The sequence below is a fragment of the Lepidochelys kempii genome, chromosome 19 (assembly GCF_965140285.1).
Source record: "Lepidochelys kempii isolate rLepKem1 chromosome 19, rLepKem1.hap1, whole genome shotgun sequence".
NCBI classification, from domain to species: domain Eukaryota; kingdom Metazoa; phylum Chordata; order Testudines; family Cheloniidae; genus Lepidochelys; species Lepidochelys kempii.
Genome location: NC_136398.1, coordinates 7,746,126 through 7,762,339, shown reverse-complemented (window position 1 = coordinate 7,762,339; position 16,214 = coordinate 7,746,126). Strand labels below are relative to the sequence as shown.

The 16,214-nt window shown below is 52.7% G+C and overlaps 1 protein-coding gene across 2 annotated transcripts in view; it reads left to right on the top strand.

Annotated features, from left to right (window-relative positions):
• Positions 1-15,650, top strand: part of HPCAL4 (hippocalcin like 4) — a 32,214-nt gene extending 16,564 nt beyond the window's left edge. The window contains exons 1-4 of one of the 2 annotated variants that reach the window (XM_073317669.2): positions 1,525-1,696; positions 10,733-10,902; positions 11,918-12,133; positions 13,276-15,650. In XM_073317669.2, the coding sequence (XP_073173770.1) occupies positions 10,741-10,902; positions 11,918-12,133; positions 13,276-13,473 (576 nt within the window). In that variant the 5' untranslated portion in view covers positions 1,525-1,696; positions 10,733-10,740 and the 3' untranslated portion in view covers positions 13,474-15,650. Of the gene's footprint in view, positions 1-1,524; positions 1,697-10,732; positions 10,903-11,917; positions 12,134-13,275 lie in introns of those variants that run through there. The other variant, XM_073317670.2, reaches the window with a different exon arrangement.
• Positions 15,651-16,214: the final 564 nt, after the last annotated feature.

The window sequence follows — 16,214 nt, the reverse complement described above, 5'->3', positions numbered from 1 at the left end:
ACCTTCAGCTGCGCTGCTGTAAGGGCTCCTGTGTAGCCGCTCTATGCCGACGGGAGAGAACTCTCTGGTTGGCATAATTAAACCACCCCCAATGAGCAGCAGAAGCTATGTCACTGGGAGAGCGTCTCCTGGAAGAGACCTTGAGAGGTCATCTAGTCCAGTCCCCTGCACTCAAGGCAGGACTAAATATTATCTAGACTATCCCTGACAGGTGTGTGTCCAGCCTGCTCTTAAAAATCCCCCATGATGGAGATTCCACCTCCTCCCTAGGCAATTTATTCCAGTGCTTAACCACTCTGGCAGGGAGGAAGTTTTTCCTAATGTCCAATCTAAACCACCCTTGCTGCAATTTAAGCCCATTGCTTCTTGTCCCATCTTCAGAGGTTAAGAAGAACAATTTCTCTCCCTCCTCCTTGTAACAACTTTTTATGTACTTGACATAGTGCTGTCCACATCAGCGTTTCTGTCGGTGACGCTTGTGTCGGTCGGCAGGGTGTGTGTGTTTTTTCACACCCGAACGACAAAAGTTTTACTGACAAAAGTGCAAGGGTAGACATAGCCTCAGTCTTCTTATGCCGAGTGCCGGCTCTGCACTAGAGGAAGGGAGGATGAGGGCTGCGACAGCAAATGAGCAGGAGTTATGTTTGTTGTTACGCATTCCCCACTAGACCCCTGGCCAGGACTCTGGGGCAACACCCCTGAGACTCCATCGCAGACTTTATGCTGAATCCAGTGCATGACGGGACAGGCCTTTGGGCACAGACACAGGAATGATCAATGAAGTTCAGCCATCTATCTTGCTAGCAAGGCTCCGTGACTTGATATAAGGAGCTGCCTGTAAGTAGGGCCACAGGTGGGCTCCGTGTCAGCCCCTCCTTGGAGTATTTACTGCCATGTACCCGGACTGCAGGCCAAGGTGAGGGAAGCGCCGTGACTCACCAAGGCCAGGAGAGCGCCAAGGGGAGCAGAACGGACAGCATGTCGGCGCCCCCCCTGGGGCTGCTTTTGGCAGAGCCAGGGGAGACGCCTGCTCCCCCCCTGCAGCAGGGCAGCGCTTTGGGGCAGCCCTGGGTGGCATGGGATGCTGCAGTGGGGCGGGGCGGGGGGCAGGGGAAGGGGAAGGGAACAACCACCAGGTGTGGTGTCGCTGGCAGGAACCAGCTGCAGAAGAGCCCGGGGTGGGCTGGAAAGCTCGCCTCTCTCCCCCCAGAAGTTGGTCTAATGAAAGGTATCCCCTCCCCCTTTGCCTCCCTATAATATCCTGCATCTCTCCCAGTCCCACCAGGCCCTTATCCGGGAGAAGACAGAGCACAGGCCACCCCCTGTTAACCCGGGAGCAAACTCCCCGCGCCCCTGAGCAAAGCGGGCACGATTCAGCCCAGCGGCCAGGCAGCCCGGCAGCATGTCCCCGGCCCCAGCTGAAGCAGGCTCTGCTGACTGACACCCTCCTCTCCCAATCAGCCTGCCGGCGGGACCAATCCGGCGCCTCCCTTCCGAGCGGGGCGGGGCACGTAGGGATACAAGAGAGAGGGAGCCGCAGCCCGCGGGCAGTGCAGGTGGGGGGAAAGCCGGGGCTCGCTTGAGTGCATGGGCAGGAGGCGTCCCCCCCTCTCCTGAGACACCGCCCCTGGGGCTGACACCTCGCTGGCCCAGAGGGACGACGGCCGCTTCCCCTGCATCCCAGCCCAGCTGCAAGGTAAGAGGCACCTGGGAGGGTGAGAAATGCCCCAGGGGCTCCTCTAGCCCCTGTGGGGTTGGGGGACAAAAGGGGGTTTGCTGGAAATAAAATGGAGGTTCAGCAATAGCTGATGATCACACGATGTGTTGTGATTCAAGTGGCGGGGATGGGGGAGCAGTGGGTCTGCTCGGCCAGCTGGCCCTGTCATGTGCCCCCCTCTGCTTGCCCCCCTCTGCTGGCTCAGAGCCCCTCGCTGAGCGAGCTGTGTCTGGGGCATCGTAGGAGCTGGTCCCAGCCAGGTGCTGTACTGGTTGCATCTATTGCAAAGGGGGTGGGGGGGGTGTTTGGGTCCTTGGCTCAAGTGCCCTATAGGCTCCATCTCTGAGCTTGCCCCAGGCTGGCATCAACCCAGAACTCTTGCTGCTCCTTCTGCAAAGTTTCCCACCGCTCTGGCAGCGGGTTTAGTGCATGCAGCGCCTGATCTAAAATCCCAGCGTGGCTGGCAGGTGTGGGGAGCCCTTCCTTTGGGAAATGGAGGTGGGGTATGGGCTGGCTCTCAGGAGGGGGCTGTTCTGCAAATAAGCCCAGGGGAGCCTCCAAACCAACCTCCGTCAAAGACCCTTAAGAGCTTTGGGGAGACATGTGCACAGATGCCCCTCTCTACCCCATCCCTTTGTTTGTCTCCTACTAGGACAGTGTCGTGCTGCAGATCCCAGCAGTGTGATTTTATGAGTGTATGTGGGGGAGGTGGGCTGGGGGGAGGTACTGTAAGGGTTGTTTTAATTTATGCTTTATTGTATGGGGGGGCAGTAAGGGGGTCATTCCTGCACATACACTAGTGCTAGTTAGTTCCTCTATGTACCAAAGCTTTAGATTCTCTCCCCCAACCATAAAAGCAGCCATCTTGTCATTGCCCTGGGAAAGCCCTGGTTTGGGAGGGGAATCTCAGTAAGAGGTATTGTAACTGGCCCGTGTAAGTGTGGCATTGCTATTCTGGAAGCCAGTGTCTCCAAAAAAACAGTCTCTACAATCCAGAGCCCCATGTTTGGTCACAACAACAAGCCAGCTCACCAGGGTTTCAACCCACCAGGGTTTCAACCCACCAGGGTGCTTGCCATGGTTTTTTGTTTGTTTTTTCCTATTCCTCACTGCCTGCAGCAGGTACTGTGAGGAGCACGCAGGCAGCTGGTCACAGGGAGATTTGTTTCATCGAGGTCCTGTGATCTTTTCACCAATCCAAACTCTGGAGGCATGTGGGCTGGGTTCTCCTTATCTCGGAGAACCCTCAGAAAGTGCCATTGCATGATGGAGAACGAACAATGTAACACACGCTCCAGCCCGTGGAATGGAGGAGCCCTTTCCAAACTCAACCATGTGCCCGCATCTTTGGATTGCACACGGTGTAATGTGTGTGTCTGGGCATGCACAGTGCCGATGTCCCCACAATGGAACGTACACAGCTCACAAACGATGTCTTGCATCAGTCCGTTGCTATGGTTTTTTTAACTGTTTGTGCAGCAGCTTGCGTGGGGACACGATGATAAATTCTACAGCTCCTTTCATCCTGCACAGTCCCACAGGCAACCATGAATGTCTCCACGTAATCCCTTGTTCCAGTGATCAAGATGTAATTTCCTGCCTCTGGGGTTCACTCCCCTTCCCTGGACAAAATGGAATTATCCCAGCCTGGGATGGCTCTTTATTCCCTGGCTCTTAAAATTTGCATCAAATGGCAGCCTCAGAAATATGGCTTTAGTGTCCCTTCTCTACACATTCCCATCTTGTGTGTGTACACCCACGCACACAGCCCTTGTACGCTCCCCTCTGCGCACACAATGGATATGAGTGCACAACTTGAACATGCGCATTCTTTGTGTGTAACCTGGCTAGATATTACATACACAGGTGTGTTACACTCCTGACAGACCTACACATGAAATGTCTGCCTGCCCAAACCCACAGGGCTGATCACATGCTGCAATCTCCTGTCACCTCTTCCTGCTGCTCCCAGGGTGCTGGCTCCGCTCCTGCTGAATAGTGACCATGCAAATACCACCTGTACCCTGCGGCATTCCTCAAACAGGTCTCACTGTTCTTATGCAAAGTGTGCCCACTCCAGCCAACATGCGCATCTACTGGGAAGGATCGTCCTTCCTGTCTCTGCACACTGGAGGGAATCCCTCAAGCCCAGCCATCTCCCTTACTTTGAACCCACCTGCCCAGCAATTCTTCTGCCTTTGTTCATAGCAATGACTCTTGCACCAGGAAAACCCTGACTACTTTAGGAGCAAGAGGGTTAATTCTCTCAGTAGCAGAGCTGGCCTGTGCCTAGAATCAATCCAGAACTTGTGGTGATCTGCAGAGAAACACAGTCCCACTAAATGGAAGGGGGACTCCAGGAGACCATCTGAGCCCCACAATCAGAGGGACTGGGGGGGGAGAGAACAGCTGTATCTAAGGCCTTTCTCTGACATTCAGAATAATAAATCTCTGCAGCAAGATGGAAAACACAGAATGGAGAATTTCCATGCACCATGTGAGTCCAAGAGAATCACTCTTGTGCTTTGGCTTCCTGTGTCTAGCAAATACACTCACACCACATCTTTCAGCCCACAGCACTCTGCAGGCGTAAACTGATTTACTGGCTGTAGCTTGGGATCCTGTCACTTGGCAGCTGAAATACAGCCACTTCTTGGGTGGAGCATAGCTATTGTGAAAGGGCATAATTGCACCACAGTTTAGAAGGAAAACTGAGACAGGTAAGCGTCTTTCCATTTTGCAGATGGAGGACTCGGGGAAGCATGGAGAGGTGACGTGACTTGCTCAAGGCAGCATGGCTGGAATGAGCACTGCAGTGTTCCTGGCTCCCAGACTTATGCTCTGGCCACTGCTCTCAATTAGCACTGCAGGGAGAACTAGAAGTGGGAAGAAAGGAATTGACCCAAGTCCGGTTTCAGCCAGGGCATGAGTTTAACACTGATCTCTTCTCACACACACCCCCCCCCCACATCTCCTTTCCACCCCAAGAAACATACAGCCTTTAATAGTAACAAGGAATTGGGACTTTGTCTTGCAAACAGCATGTGACAGGTGGCATCTCTCCCAGTAGCCAGTTTTGGCTCAGAAGAATCCTCAACAGCATGTCCTGCACTCTGCTGTTCCTGGGAGATCTCCCATCCAAGTGGTACTGGCCCAGGCCAGTTCTGTTTAGCACACGTGACCCTGTTAGATTTCCCAGACCCAGGTCTGCAGGCTCGTTAAGCTTTCTGGAGAACAGATGCACTCCCCAAGGCAGTGGCTGTGACCCCCCCCCCACCCTGTGAAATGAAGCTGGACTCTAAGGTTGTTATGCAGGTCTTTAGGAAGACGGGTCTGTGAGCATGCAGCAGGGACTCGCATGTTTTCCTGCTTTGAACTTCTCAGGCTGAGTCTTGGCATAAGAGTGGGGAGAGGGGCACAGGGAGCTTCCCCTTGGCATGGACTTTTGTCCCCTCTGAAGCTGATGGTGCTGGCCATGGAGTGGCTGAGATCAAGCATTGCAGCATTTGATCTCCTTCATCAGGATCAAAGGATCCACCCCTTTAAAATATGGGGGCAGGTCGCCCTGAAGTGAAAGGTGCAGACCGCTTTACATGAGGGACCCAAAGATCTCGAAAGCCAGATGCTCTACTTCAAGTCTCGGGGGACAAGCACTGGTGAGGGGTGTAGAGGGAACCTGATTTTGCTTTGACCTCCCAGTTGGGACCACTAGCCATGATTTCCCCACCCCCCTCTTCTTGCTCCAAAGTGATTTAATCTTGTGGCTTTTGGCTGAAGCGCAAAGGTCTGTGGAAGTAAAAGGCACAGGGGGAAGAGTTGGCTGGTAGCTTTGGGAATGCTGCTACTGTTGGCAACCATCTCTCCACAGCGGAGCTGTCGCCATGGCAACCTCCTCAGCACCAGTTCCTATATGTACCAGAGTAATGCGGAGATTGTCCCTGCCCCCCTTCAGCGTGAGCACAAACAAACCTGGGGGAAGGGGAGTGAAGGGGGTGGCTTGGCCTCCGTCCCCTTGCAGCTGCGCCTCCCTATGCTTGACCCAGGGAGGGATGTCGGAGACCAGGAATTTGGGCAGTGTCTGCCCCACTTGGGTCTGGAGACAGTCCAGTGCAGGGGAGGGTGTAGAGGTGGTTTTTTGGGAGGTGGGGGAAGCTGCATTGACATGCCCTTCCATTGTGTGCTGCTTCTGCAGTGGGTGAAGTTGCAGGGACGGGAAGTCGCTGGGGGGGGGGAGGGGAATTAGACAGAAAAGACCCAAGCTAGGGCAAGGCCAGGTCCTTCATGATGTTAAGTGCCCTCGGCTCCCATTGATGTCTGTGGCAGTCAAGGCACTTGGCTCGGGGATGCTGAGAAGGATTGAGTTTGGCTGCAGCTATTCTGGGGTGTGGCAGGGTGGGGGCCATCAGTTGCTAGGCTTGAAGGGGGTGGGTGGGGGGCTCTAGGAAAGCAAAGTTTGGAATTTCTAAACGGGGGTTCTTGAAACATCCGAACTCTGCTTAGAGATCCTTCGGCTTTGTCTAAGCCAAATGCCCATTGCCGAGCAAGAGCTCCAAGGCTGTGGCATCGTTCTAGCCTATTCGTGCAGTAAAGATTGGGGGGGGGGGTGAGGGGCCAGGCAGGATACAAACCCAAAACTCCACCTGCAGAATGGGGAGAGCAGTAACTAGGTGGCTTGGAGCATTTAGGCCCTCAGGGAGAGCTTCCTCCCCCCCCCCCCCCCAGAGGAGATGAGGGAATCTGCATCATATGGTGTCATGACTGGGTCCCTGCCTGTCACTAACCCAGGTCTCATTTCAACCAGTAACTCTCTGGGATCAGCTCTGAGCTTGGAGATGAAGTGTCCGTACCAAGCACGCAGTTGCTGGTATTCTGCCTTCTGTTCCCAGATGGTGCCACAGAGTCCCATGATAAAATCCCCTGGCCCACGTGTGTTGGAGCAAAATCCACCTCTGCTGAGAAACCTGCTGAGGTTCAAGGGGTGATTCTAAGGCAAGGGCTGGGTAGAGCTTATGCTCTTCCAGAAGCCTGTTTCTCCCCCTCCAGCAGTTCTCCACCATGCCTCATTGGGAGAGAGTGCAAAGCAGAGAGTGAGTGGGTTGAGCTAGGCGGCAGTTGATGTGAGATGGGGGGTGAACTTGGCCTAGTGTAATTGGGAAGTCCTCTTCTTGTTCAGCAATGGGGCAGCCCCTGTGCCATACTTGGGGGGAGGCATCAGAAATCAAAGGACCCAGTGACATCACTCCCAGGCCCTGAGCTCTCTGAAGGTTAAACTTGCAGATCTAGACTCCTACGTTTGTCTCCAATTGCTCAACAGCGAGAATCACTGGAGGAGAACACCGCAGCAGGGGATTAGATGCCTGACACACCTTCTCTTGTGCAGGGTGGGACAGTCCCTCCGCCAGCCAGCTCTGCTTATAGGGCAAGCGCTCTTCCTGCATGCCTGATTGCACAGTATCCAGGACACAGAAATTAACATCCATACCAAGAGACTTAGACGACTGGCCTGTGATCCCAAACAAGGTTGGCTCAGCCTCTGATCTTCACTGAAATCAATGGCAAAACTTCTGATTGCACTGGGGCATTTATCTGCTCCGTCACTTCTGTAGACAGTTGCAGGTTCGAGATTTGGGCCGGGAAATGCCAATGGCACAGAGAAGCAGGAAGGAGTTTAGCTGCTGAGGTCTATGCTAGGAAGGAGCATCCCTTTTTTGACTAACCAATTTATTTGAGCATAAGCTTTCGTGAGCTACAGCTCACTTCATTAGATGCATACTGTGGATGAAGTGAGCTGTAGCTCACGAAAGCTTATGCTCAAATAAATTGGTTAGTCTCTAAGGTGCCACAAGTCCTCCTTTTCTTTTTGCGAATACAGACTAACACGGCTGTTACTCTGAAACATCCCTTTTTTGTGAGCATTTTGAGACTTGGTGACAGTCTCTCGCTTATCTTGGGGCAAGGAACAAGATGTCCTGGGAAACCAGGACCGTACAGGAAGAGGCAGGCATAGAGGGGGAAGCTGGTTGGGGAGACAAAGGAGTGCCAAAGCAGATGTCTGTAAATCACTGGCACTTAAAGTGCCATATTTTGGAAGATGCATCAAACTGAGATCTGGGCTTGTCTGTTCCGGTCTGTCTCTTGGTGAATTTAAAAATCTAATTTTTTTTGAGCATATAAGGTAACACCAGTGTCCTCCTGGCCAACCATCTGCCATTCGATTAAACAGCAAATAATGACCCAGGATGTGTGGGAGCGGTTGCTGAAAGCTGGGCAGATTCTTTCTTTGCCTAGGCATTCTCTGATTTGCCAGTATTTTGCTTCTCTGTAGTGCTGTGGGAGAGCCTGGGGATGGAAGGAGCTGCCTGAAAGCTCGTGCCCTTTTATAAAGGGCTGACTGATGCAGAAAGGCAAATGTCAGAGCTGCCCCAACACACTTTTGAAATCCTGACATCCACAATACTGCAGCCTAGGGTAACACTTGCTAAATGGTGTCGCCCTCTGCTGGTTGGTGCATGAGGGATGAGAGCTTACTACTTCTACTTGTTCATAGATTTACTCAGTTTGCTCAAGTATCTGCTTTAGAATTGAAAGTCTTGGGCTGTGCCTTGGGACCTATGTCTGGGGTGGTTGTGCTAGGAATGACCTCTCTGGAGCACCGCTACCCCCTCCTTTGCTCTCTAGTTAACCGCCCACAGTGGAGGTTTGGTATCTATGGCTGGAATTCATTAGACACAGGTTCCCCACTCAGGAATTCATCAAGCAGTAAATACTTTGCCCTTCTATTGCACCTGTAATATAAGAATCTCAAAGCATTTCTCAGGCACTGATTAAGACTAACAGTGCTCCACTTGGAGAGGTATAACAGCTGTTCTAAAGATGGGGAAACTGAGGCACAAAGGCTGACCTGTGACTTGCCTGAGCTTGAAGAGCAATGCAGTCATGAATAGAAGTCGGAAATCCTGCCTCTCTGCTCTGACTACAGCAAACAGCACCAGATTATTATCCATGGCTACTCGGATATTTTGCTGCAGGCCTATTTGTTCCCTGAGCCCTTCCCTCCAGATCTAGTCTATTGACACTTGCGTTGGGAGGAAAAAGCAGCCGGCCTTATGTGGAGAAGGAGGGTGTGTTCTGGGTGCGGAGATGTCTCAAATTCCTCCCTAGGTCCATGCTGGCGACACCATTATCTGGAATTCTTAGATGTGGCCCAAGGGCACGCCTTTTGGACTAAAAGGTGGGTCGTTCTGTCTGAGCAAAGTAATGGGAGGGAGTGGGGGGAAGCTCAGGATTGCCAGCCCCAAACATTCAAAAATCACATTTTTGTCTTTAAACAAAAAAACAAACCACACACAGGACTCTTTTTGCTCTAGTTTGTTTTTGGTGTTCTTGGTTCCGAGTTTCTTGGGATACTCGTGACTTCCCCCCCCCCCCTCCCCAAGCTCTCCCTCTGCATCCATGAGGGCTAGAAATGTACTTTTAAAAAAGCATAAAAAGCAGAGCTCCTTCTGTACACGCGGGACTGCAGGCACCAGGGCTTCAAATTCAACCTCAAATATCAGGAGTCTCGCAGTAAACCCAAGAGAGTAGTGGGCAAGGTCACACTGTTGCCAACTCTATCCTGAATGGGAGCCTCACAGATGAGACTGTTCCAAGAACATCCTCTTCTCCCTCCCTTGCCTCTCCCTGCCTTGGAAAGTTGGAGGTGACACCACCCCCAAATCACTGACAAGGGCTCCCCTGGGCTCTGCCCCACCCCTTTCATTTTCTCAATGAATACTAGTTTTATTTAACCCTTCATAGCACAGACCACCAAATGCTCTGACTTCACAGCTTTGGCTTGTTCTTCTTTTTAAACATTTTCATGGAAAGCCCCCCCAACCCCTTGCTGCTGCAGCTACCACCAGCCACCCACTCCCACTCCCCCATAGGCATTCTGGCCTTGCCCCAGCACTGGGGGGAAGCTGGCTCTCTTGGCCAAGAGACCTTCTAGCACTGTTAGAACCGACAGTGTTGGATGATTGCTGGAGGCTTCCTTACTGGGCAGATCTGATGCCTTCCTGACTCCATTCCCAGAGGTTTGTGCCAGAGCGCACGGCATTAAGGTGCCCTGCTCTTTCTTCCAGCTAGAGGGAGGGTGTTCTGGCCATGTCTTGGCCGGTTTGGCCCTCAACAGCCATGGGGAAGAGAGGAAAAGGGTTCCCAGCTGCTACTTCAACTCCCTGGCAGTGAGACATGTCCTCAAAATTCCATCCAGTCGTGCTGCTTTTGGGGGCTTATGAAATCATCCCAGGAAAAACTCTGAACAAGATGATTCTTAATGGCCTTGCGATTCCAGCAGGAGTCCAATATTGTGAGCTTCTCAGCTGCTCCTAAAACCTATCTTATGCTGTGGCAGGTGCCATGAGACAGTCACTGGGTGCTGAGGTTTTACTGGCCATGACTGGCAGGTGAGGTGTTGGCTGAGGTCTCATGGTGTCCAGACAAGTTTTAGAATGATGTCAGATGGCACTCCTGGGATCAGCTGTCTAGTCTCTTCTCTGTAGGAGCCAGGGTGGCCCTAGTCACAAAACCAGCAACACTTGTAGTAGCATGAAGCATGGTTAGTATGGAAACATCCAAGCCGCAAACAACCCCACCGAGTGGTGGGGAGGGCAGGCAGGTCTTCTCAGGGCTTTGGTCCATGGGAGAGGTGGCTTGTGAGTCACATTCATCAGTCACTGGCTTTTCCAGTAGTGTTTCTGTCTCCTCTGAAATGTTGGCCATGTTGATACTTGTTGCTTCCAGGACCTTTGACAACACCAGTGCTTTGTACCAAGCTTAACTTGCGAACCCTCCCATGCACACCCGTGAGGCTGGTCAGCATGACAACCCTCACTTTGCAGAGAGGGAACGGGGGAAACTGTGGTACAGAGATGGAGACGTGGCAGAGTTGGGAAGGGAGCCCAAGAATGCCTGTCTCGCGGCCCTCTCCCCAACACGGTTAGTACTTCAGCATCTAAGAACTGCTGATCTTTCCAGAGTCCGTGATGGGAAAACACAACAGTAAGCTGGCCCCTGAGATGCTGGACGACCTGGTGAGAAGCACAGAGTTCAGTGAGCAAGAGCTAAAGCAGTGGTATAAGGGCTTCCTGAAGGACTGTCCCACCGGCATCCTCAACCTGGATGAATTCCAGCAGCTCTACATCAAGGTACAGGGGAGGGAAGAAGATGGTCAGTGTTGGGTGGATGGGGGCAGGCAGTGAATAAGCTGCCGGGAAACATGGGGCTATGGCTGTTTAAAAGGCTGCATTTGGTAACTAGCTGAGACCACTAACTCACCTGGATGGCGGCAAAGCAAACGGGTAGTGCTAGACCAACTAGAAGTCCAGAGCACCACTGAACCGCCCCCTTCACTGCTGGTGCTGTCTGGGCCCAGGAGAGTTTTATGGTTAGGATGAAATTGGTACTTGTTGCTGGCCATGGCTGGCACAGCACAGCCTGAGGGATGGATTGGGGTTGCAAAGATCTAGTCGATCTCCCTCTGCTAGCAGGATCCTGGGCTGGAGTCACAGAACCCCTGACTGCTCTAAGCTACAGAATGTTTGATTGTTCCTTCCAAGTCCAGTCAGAGCTAGATCATAACCCCCTGCCCCTAAAACCTTCTGTGCTACCCTCTGTCTGCAGGCTGAGAGATGCCCTGAATTTGTCTCCTGAAGTATGATTGCCCGGGTGTCTTTCCACACCCCTTTCTCTGCAGTGATAGAAAGTGGCCATATTTAGAGCTCAGATTCCCTTAAAAGTTAGATAAGCCTTTTACCATAGTGGCATACATCCGATGAAGTGAGCTGTAGCTCACGAAAGCTTATGCTGAAATAAATTTGTTAGTCTCTAAGGTGCCACAAGTACTCCAGTTCTTTTTGCAGATACAGACTAACACAGCTGCTACTCAGAAACTTACCATAGTGGTGGGGGCTAAAGAAGTCCTCTAAAGTTCTTGGTTTGGCCAGGCCTTCACAGATTTGTGCCTAGAATCAAATAGGTCCACCTCTTACTCCTTGTCCCCCGCAGCTATTCTCTCTAAGTTGATGATGCCCTCTATCTCTCTATACTAGAAATACAGATTCTGTGTGTAGCTGTCTCTAAGCAGCAATGAATCCCATATGCTCCCTTGCACTGCAGGTCCTCTATCTCTAGATCTCTTACTAGCCTCTCCTCACCCTGCAGTTTTTCCCATATGGAGATGCTTCCAAGTTTGCTCAGCACGCCTTCCGCACATTTGATAAGAACGGTGATGGGACGATCGACTTCCGGGAGTTCATCTGTGCCCTGTCAGTCACCTCCAGGGGAAGCTTTGAGCAGAAGCTGAACTGGGCCTTCGAGATGTATGACCTAGATGGAGACGGGAAGATAACCCGCTTGGAGATGCTAGAAATAATTGAGGTATCGGAATGCACCGGCCTCTCTGTCTCTGTGAAGACAGTGGGGTCAGATGCTGCAGTGGGCTCGTTCTGATCGTTCACCCCAGCACTGATGGGAGGTTGGAGAGCAGGACCAAGCAACTAGAATAGAAGCCCCTTCAAAACATTGCAGCACATGAGTGTTCAAACTCAAAAGCAACTCCAGTATGCCCTGAACCATAGGTAATAAACACTCCGGGGTCCCTAGTGGTAAATCCATATCCCCCAGAGCATTCGCCCTCCCCTCCAGGCTACTCTGACCTTCCTACATCCCTCCTAAGAACAAAGTCCCTATGCTCTGGCAATGAATGCCCTGCTTAGGTGCAGACTGGGCCCTGAAGGCATGCCAGGCCAGATCTGCCAGTGTTAACTGATGTGGCTCTGTGCTGACTGGAATGGCACCAGGTGACATCAGCAGACAGTTTGGCCCACAATCACTCACCCGCCAGTCTCTTCTTCCCTGCTGCCGTATGTCTACACTGCAGCCTAGGGTGTAACTTTTGGCAAAGGTAGATCTAGCATACTGCAAAATAGCTGTGTAACCATGGCTACATGGGTGGTGGTACAGGGTTGCCACCTGATACCATCACACCTGTCCCCCAGTATCTACTTGCATGACTCTACTCTTTAAAGCACACTAGCTCAGTCCAAGCTGGAAGTTACCCATGGCTGCAGGTGCAGCCATAGACCTCGCCGGGGGCGGTGCAGCATGTGTCCACTTACCTGTGCTAGATCAAAGCTAGCTCAAGGAACAGCAGTCCTGAAGCTGCAGCAGCATGGGTGGGGGCCGTTCAAGTAGGTGGGTGGGCAGGGCTTCAGGTGAAGGGGTGGTTTGTAGCACAGGTAGGCCTAGCCTTTAATCCAGTTAGTGTGGCTAACAGTAGCTGTGTGGCTGTGGAGGCATGGGCTTGCAATCCAGTACAAGCCCATGCCTCCCTGTGCCATGCTATTGTTACTCACGCTAGCTGGATTAAAGCTAGCATAGGTACACCTGTCTGTGCTCCAACCACCCCTTCACTTGCTGTGTGGACCTACTCAGCCCTGCCCCTGCTAGCATGGTGTTACTGCCGTGCAGAAGGGGCCCTCTTCACTTCACCCTTCTTCCCTCTGTCCTTCATGCCTCAGGCTATTTACAAGATGGTGGGGACGGTCATCATGATGAGAATGAACCAGGACGGGCTGACACCCCAGCAGCGGGTTGACAAGATCTTCACCAAGATGGACAAGGACAAGGATGACCAGATCACCCTGGAAGAGTTCAAGGAAGCTGCCAAGAGCGACCCCTCTATTGTCCTCCTCCTGCAGTGCGACATGCAGAAATAGCCTTTCCCCGCAGACTCCAGCTGGACTGTCCGAGGCCGCGTGCCCCAGCATACCGGTTACCGCCCTCCCCAGAACCATGCACCCAGCCCCTGCTTCCCAGAGCTGTGCACTTGGCTGCCTGGGGCAGAGTTCATTCTGCTTGCAGCCTTCCACTTCCTCACCTCTACATCCCACTCCCCAAGCCCTCCCACCCCCAAAGGGACTGCCTGAGCCACATTAGAACCCCCCCCCCAACAATCCCTCCCCACAAAAATCCCTGGAGTGTGTTCAACCCCACAGCCCATCCCCTATCAATCCATCCTGGGATCACACTGCCAGGAGCTCATCTGCTCTTCTTTTCCCATCTAGCCCCCAATACCAGTTTAAGCCTCCTCAGTACTTAAATTCCCCTGACCCCAGAGCCCTGAAGTGCACTGTCCAAGGCAGTGTTCACCCCATAACCAACATCAAGCCTTCTGGCTCCCCCAAAATGCTGCTTTCTCATCCCTAGTTCCAGTTCCTACAGCCCCAGCTGGGTTATCCTGTCAGGGCCTATTTGAAACCAACAAATTTCTCCCTCCCTCCCCCCTGCCCCAAACCTGATTCCTGGTGATGCCCCAAACTAGGTTTTGCAGTGCCCCTTGCTGCCAGTCCTGACTGTCTCTTCTCTCCCACACGACATACCCCAGTCCACGGAGCCCCAAATTTGAACTAGCCAGAACTGGGCCCTGACAGAATAGAGCTCCTAAGCTCAGTGCCCTGGGCCCCAATCCTGGGCCTCACAATAGAATTGCCGTCCTGCAGTCTCCACCTCCCTCCAGCACCCACCTTTTTGGCCTCTCCTTTCACTGCAGCCAGCGTTGGTTGCAGGGCTCCCATAGATGAGGCACTTGCAGCATTGTGAGACGTTGAGAAATAACTGATTTCTGCCTCCTCTTTCCATATGGTCTCACTGTAAAATCCCAGAGTGCCGTGTTCTGTCTGGCTACCGCGTAGCATTGCAGAGCCAGCAGCTTTTGGGTTCAAATGCATTTCCATGCACCCCTCTTTTCATCTTGAAATTAATCTGTATTTAAACTGCCCCCTCTGTTCCCCAGGCCAACCAGAAATCAAAGCAACCATTGAATACAGGCCTCCTCAGTGGGCTAAGGAAGGAGCTATTGATCTGTATGCTCCCGTCAAAGACAGCCCTGAAATCAAGCCATTGCCCATCTAATCTCAAGGGTCCCTTTTCCTGTTGCCCTGGCATGTTGGGGCTGGTCCCATGTTCAAATTGCTCTTGGGTCCAAGGGAGGCCAGAGCTGAGTAGACGTCTCGCCGTTCACGTGAACGCTCACTGCGAATGTTAGTGCAGGTTCGTAGAAGTGGGTTCCTTGTGATTTGGGTGGGTTTGTCATTAATGGTAAGTACAGGCTTGAGACCTCTGCTGAGGGTGGAATGCAGAGATTCTGCCCATTGGTGGCATTGCTAGAGGTGGGTATCTTCTGCCTTTATCTCCTCGGGGCAGGAAGAGTCTTAGGCCAGTCTAGCTTAGTTGGAAGAGACTGGCTCGATTTTCTGTTTGAGTCCTGGGTGTTGCTTCTGCTCCTGAGCACAGCAGGGCGGAGGGACAACCCGCAGCGCAGGCCAGAGTGCCAGGCGTTGCTCAGCACTTATGTGACCTTTGCAGCTGGGTGGTGGTACCTCTCGGCAGCAGCATCCCACCTGGAGAGGGTATAAAGTGAGGGGGGAAGATAGAAGGGGCTGTCTGAAGCTGGGGGACAACAGCACAGGTGTGATGGGGTGAAATGTGGTGAGAGTCTGGGTCAGGGGTGTTCTCCAGGGAGAAGATCCCCACAGGCCAGGGGTTGGTGGTGGAGGGCAGAGAGACGCAGTGGCGGGTTGTGGGAGTGACCTGGGGAGCAGCTGACTAGCTGGGATCAGGTGGTGGTTGTCGTCTCCAAAGGACCTATCCAGCCAGGAGGCTGCGCTTCACAGAGTAGGTTTGAGGGCCTGGGAGTGATTTTAATGAGACCTTTTTAACAGCATCTCCCCTCCCCAGCCTGCTGCCTCCACCCTTCTCCAACCCCAGGACAGTTGTTTGTTCACAGATGTGTATCTAGTCTGCTCATTGTGGTTTTGATTATTGTAATAACTGTTAGGAAGCTGTGGAGTTGTTTATATATTTTTTTAACTGAAAAATAAAATGTGTCCCACAAGGGTTTCCGTGGAGCCGTTATTGGTAACGCCGGGGCAGCGTAACCGCCTGCTGCAATAATCACCAGCGTCCGCTTGGTTTCCCCTGTGGCTTTTTCTTCAGTGGTCAACAAAATTCTGACCACTGCACCGGCTCCAGCCTGTTGCCCATTCCTGCCATGGGCCGTTCCACCTGGAGTGAGGCTGATGGAGGATTTGTGGAAAGGGCCAGCCCTGGGATGTTACATGACTCCTCCTAGAATCCTTGCTGGGCTCTTGAGCCCCTGGGGAGCTGCAGCCAGCTACAGGCCTGAGGTGAGGAGGTAACTGAGAGGTGAGACTTCTTAACTTCTCCCAAGGGAGGGAGGTGGGCTGATGTGGGCAGCAAGAGAGTTCTCACTAGACCCATCCCCCCCCCCCAAAAAAAACTCCTCCAATGGGGGGGGGACCCAAAACACACACCATGATCAGCATCTGCCTCTGAGACTTGGGTCATAGGGCTCTTCAGATACCCTGAGGACCTGCACATCCTGGCCTGGGAATAACACTGAGCTCGCCCCTGCCCTGTAAGTAAGGTCCATGGCAGC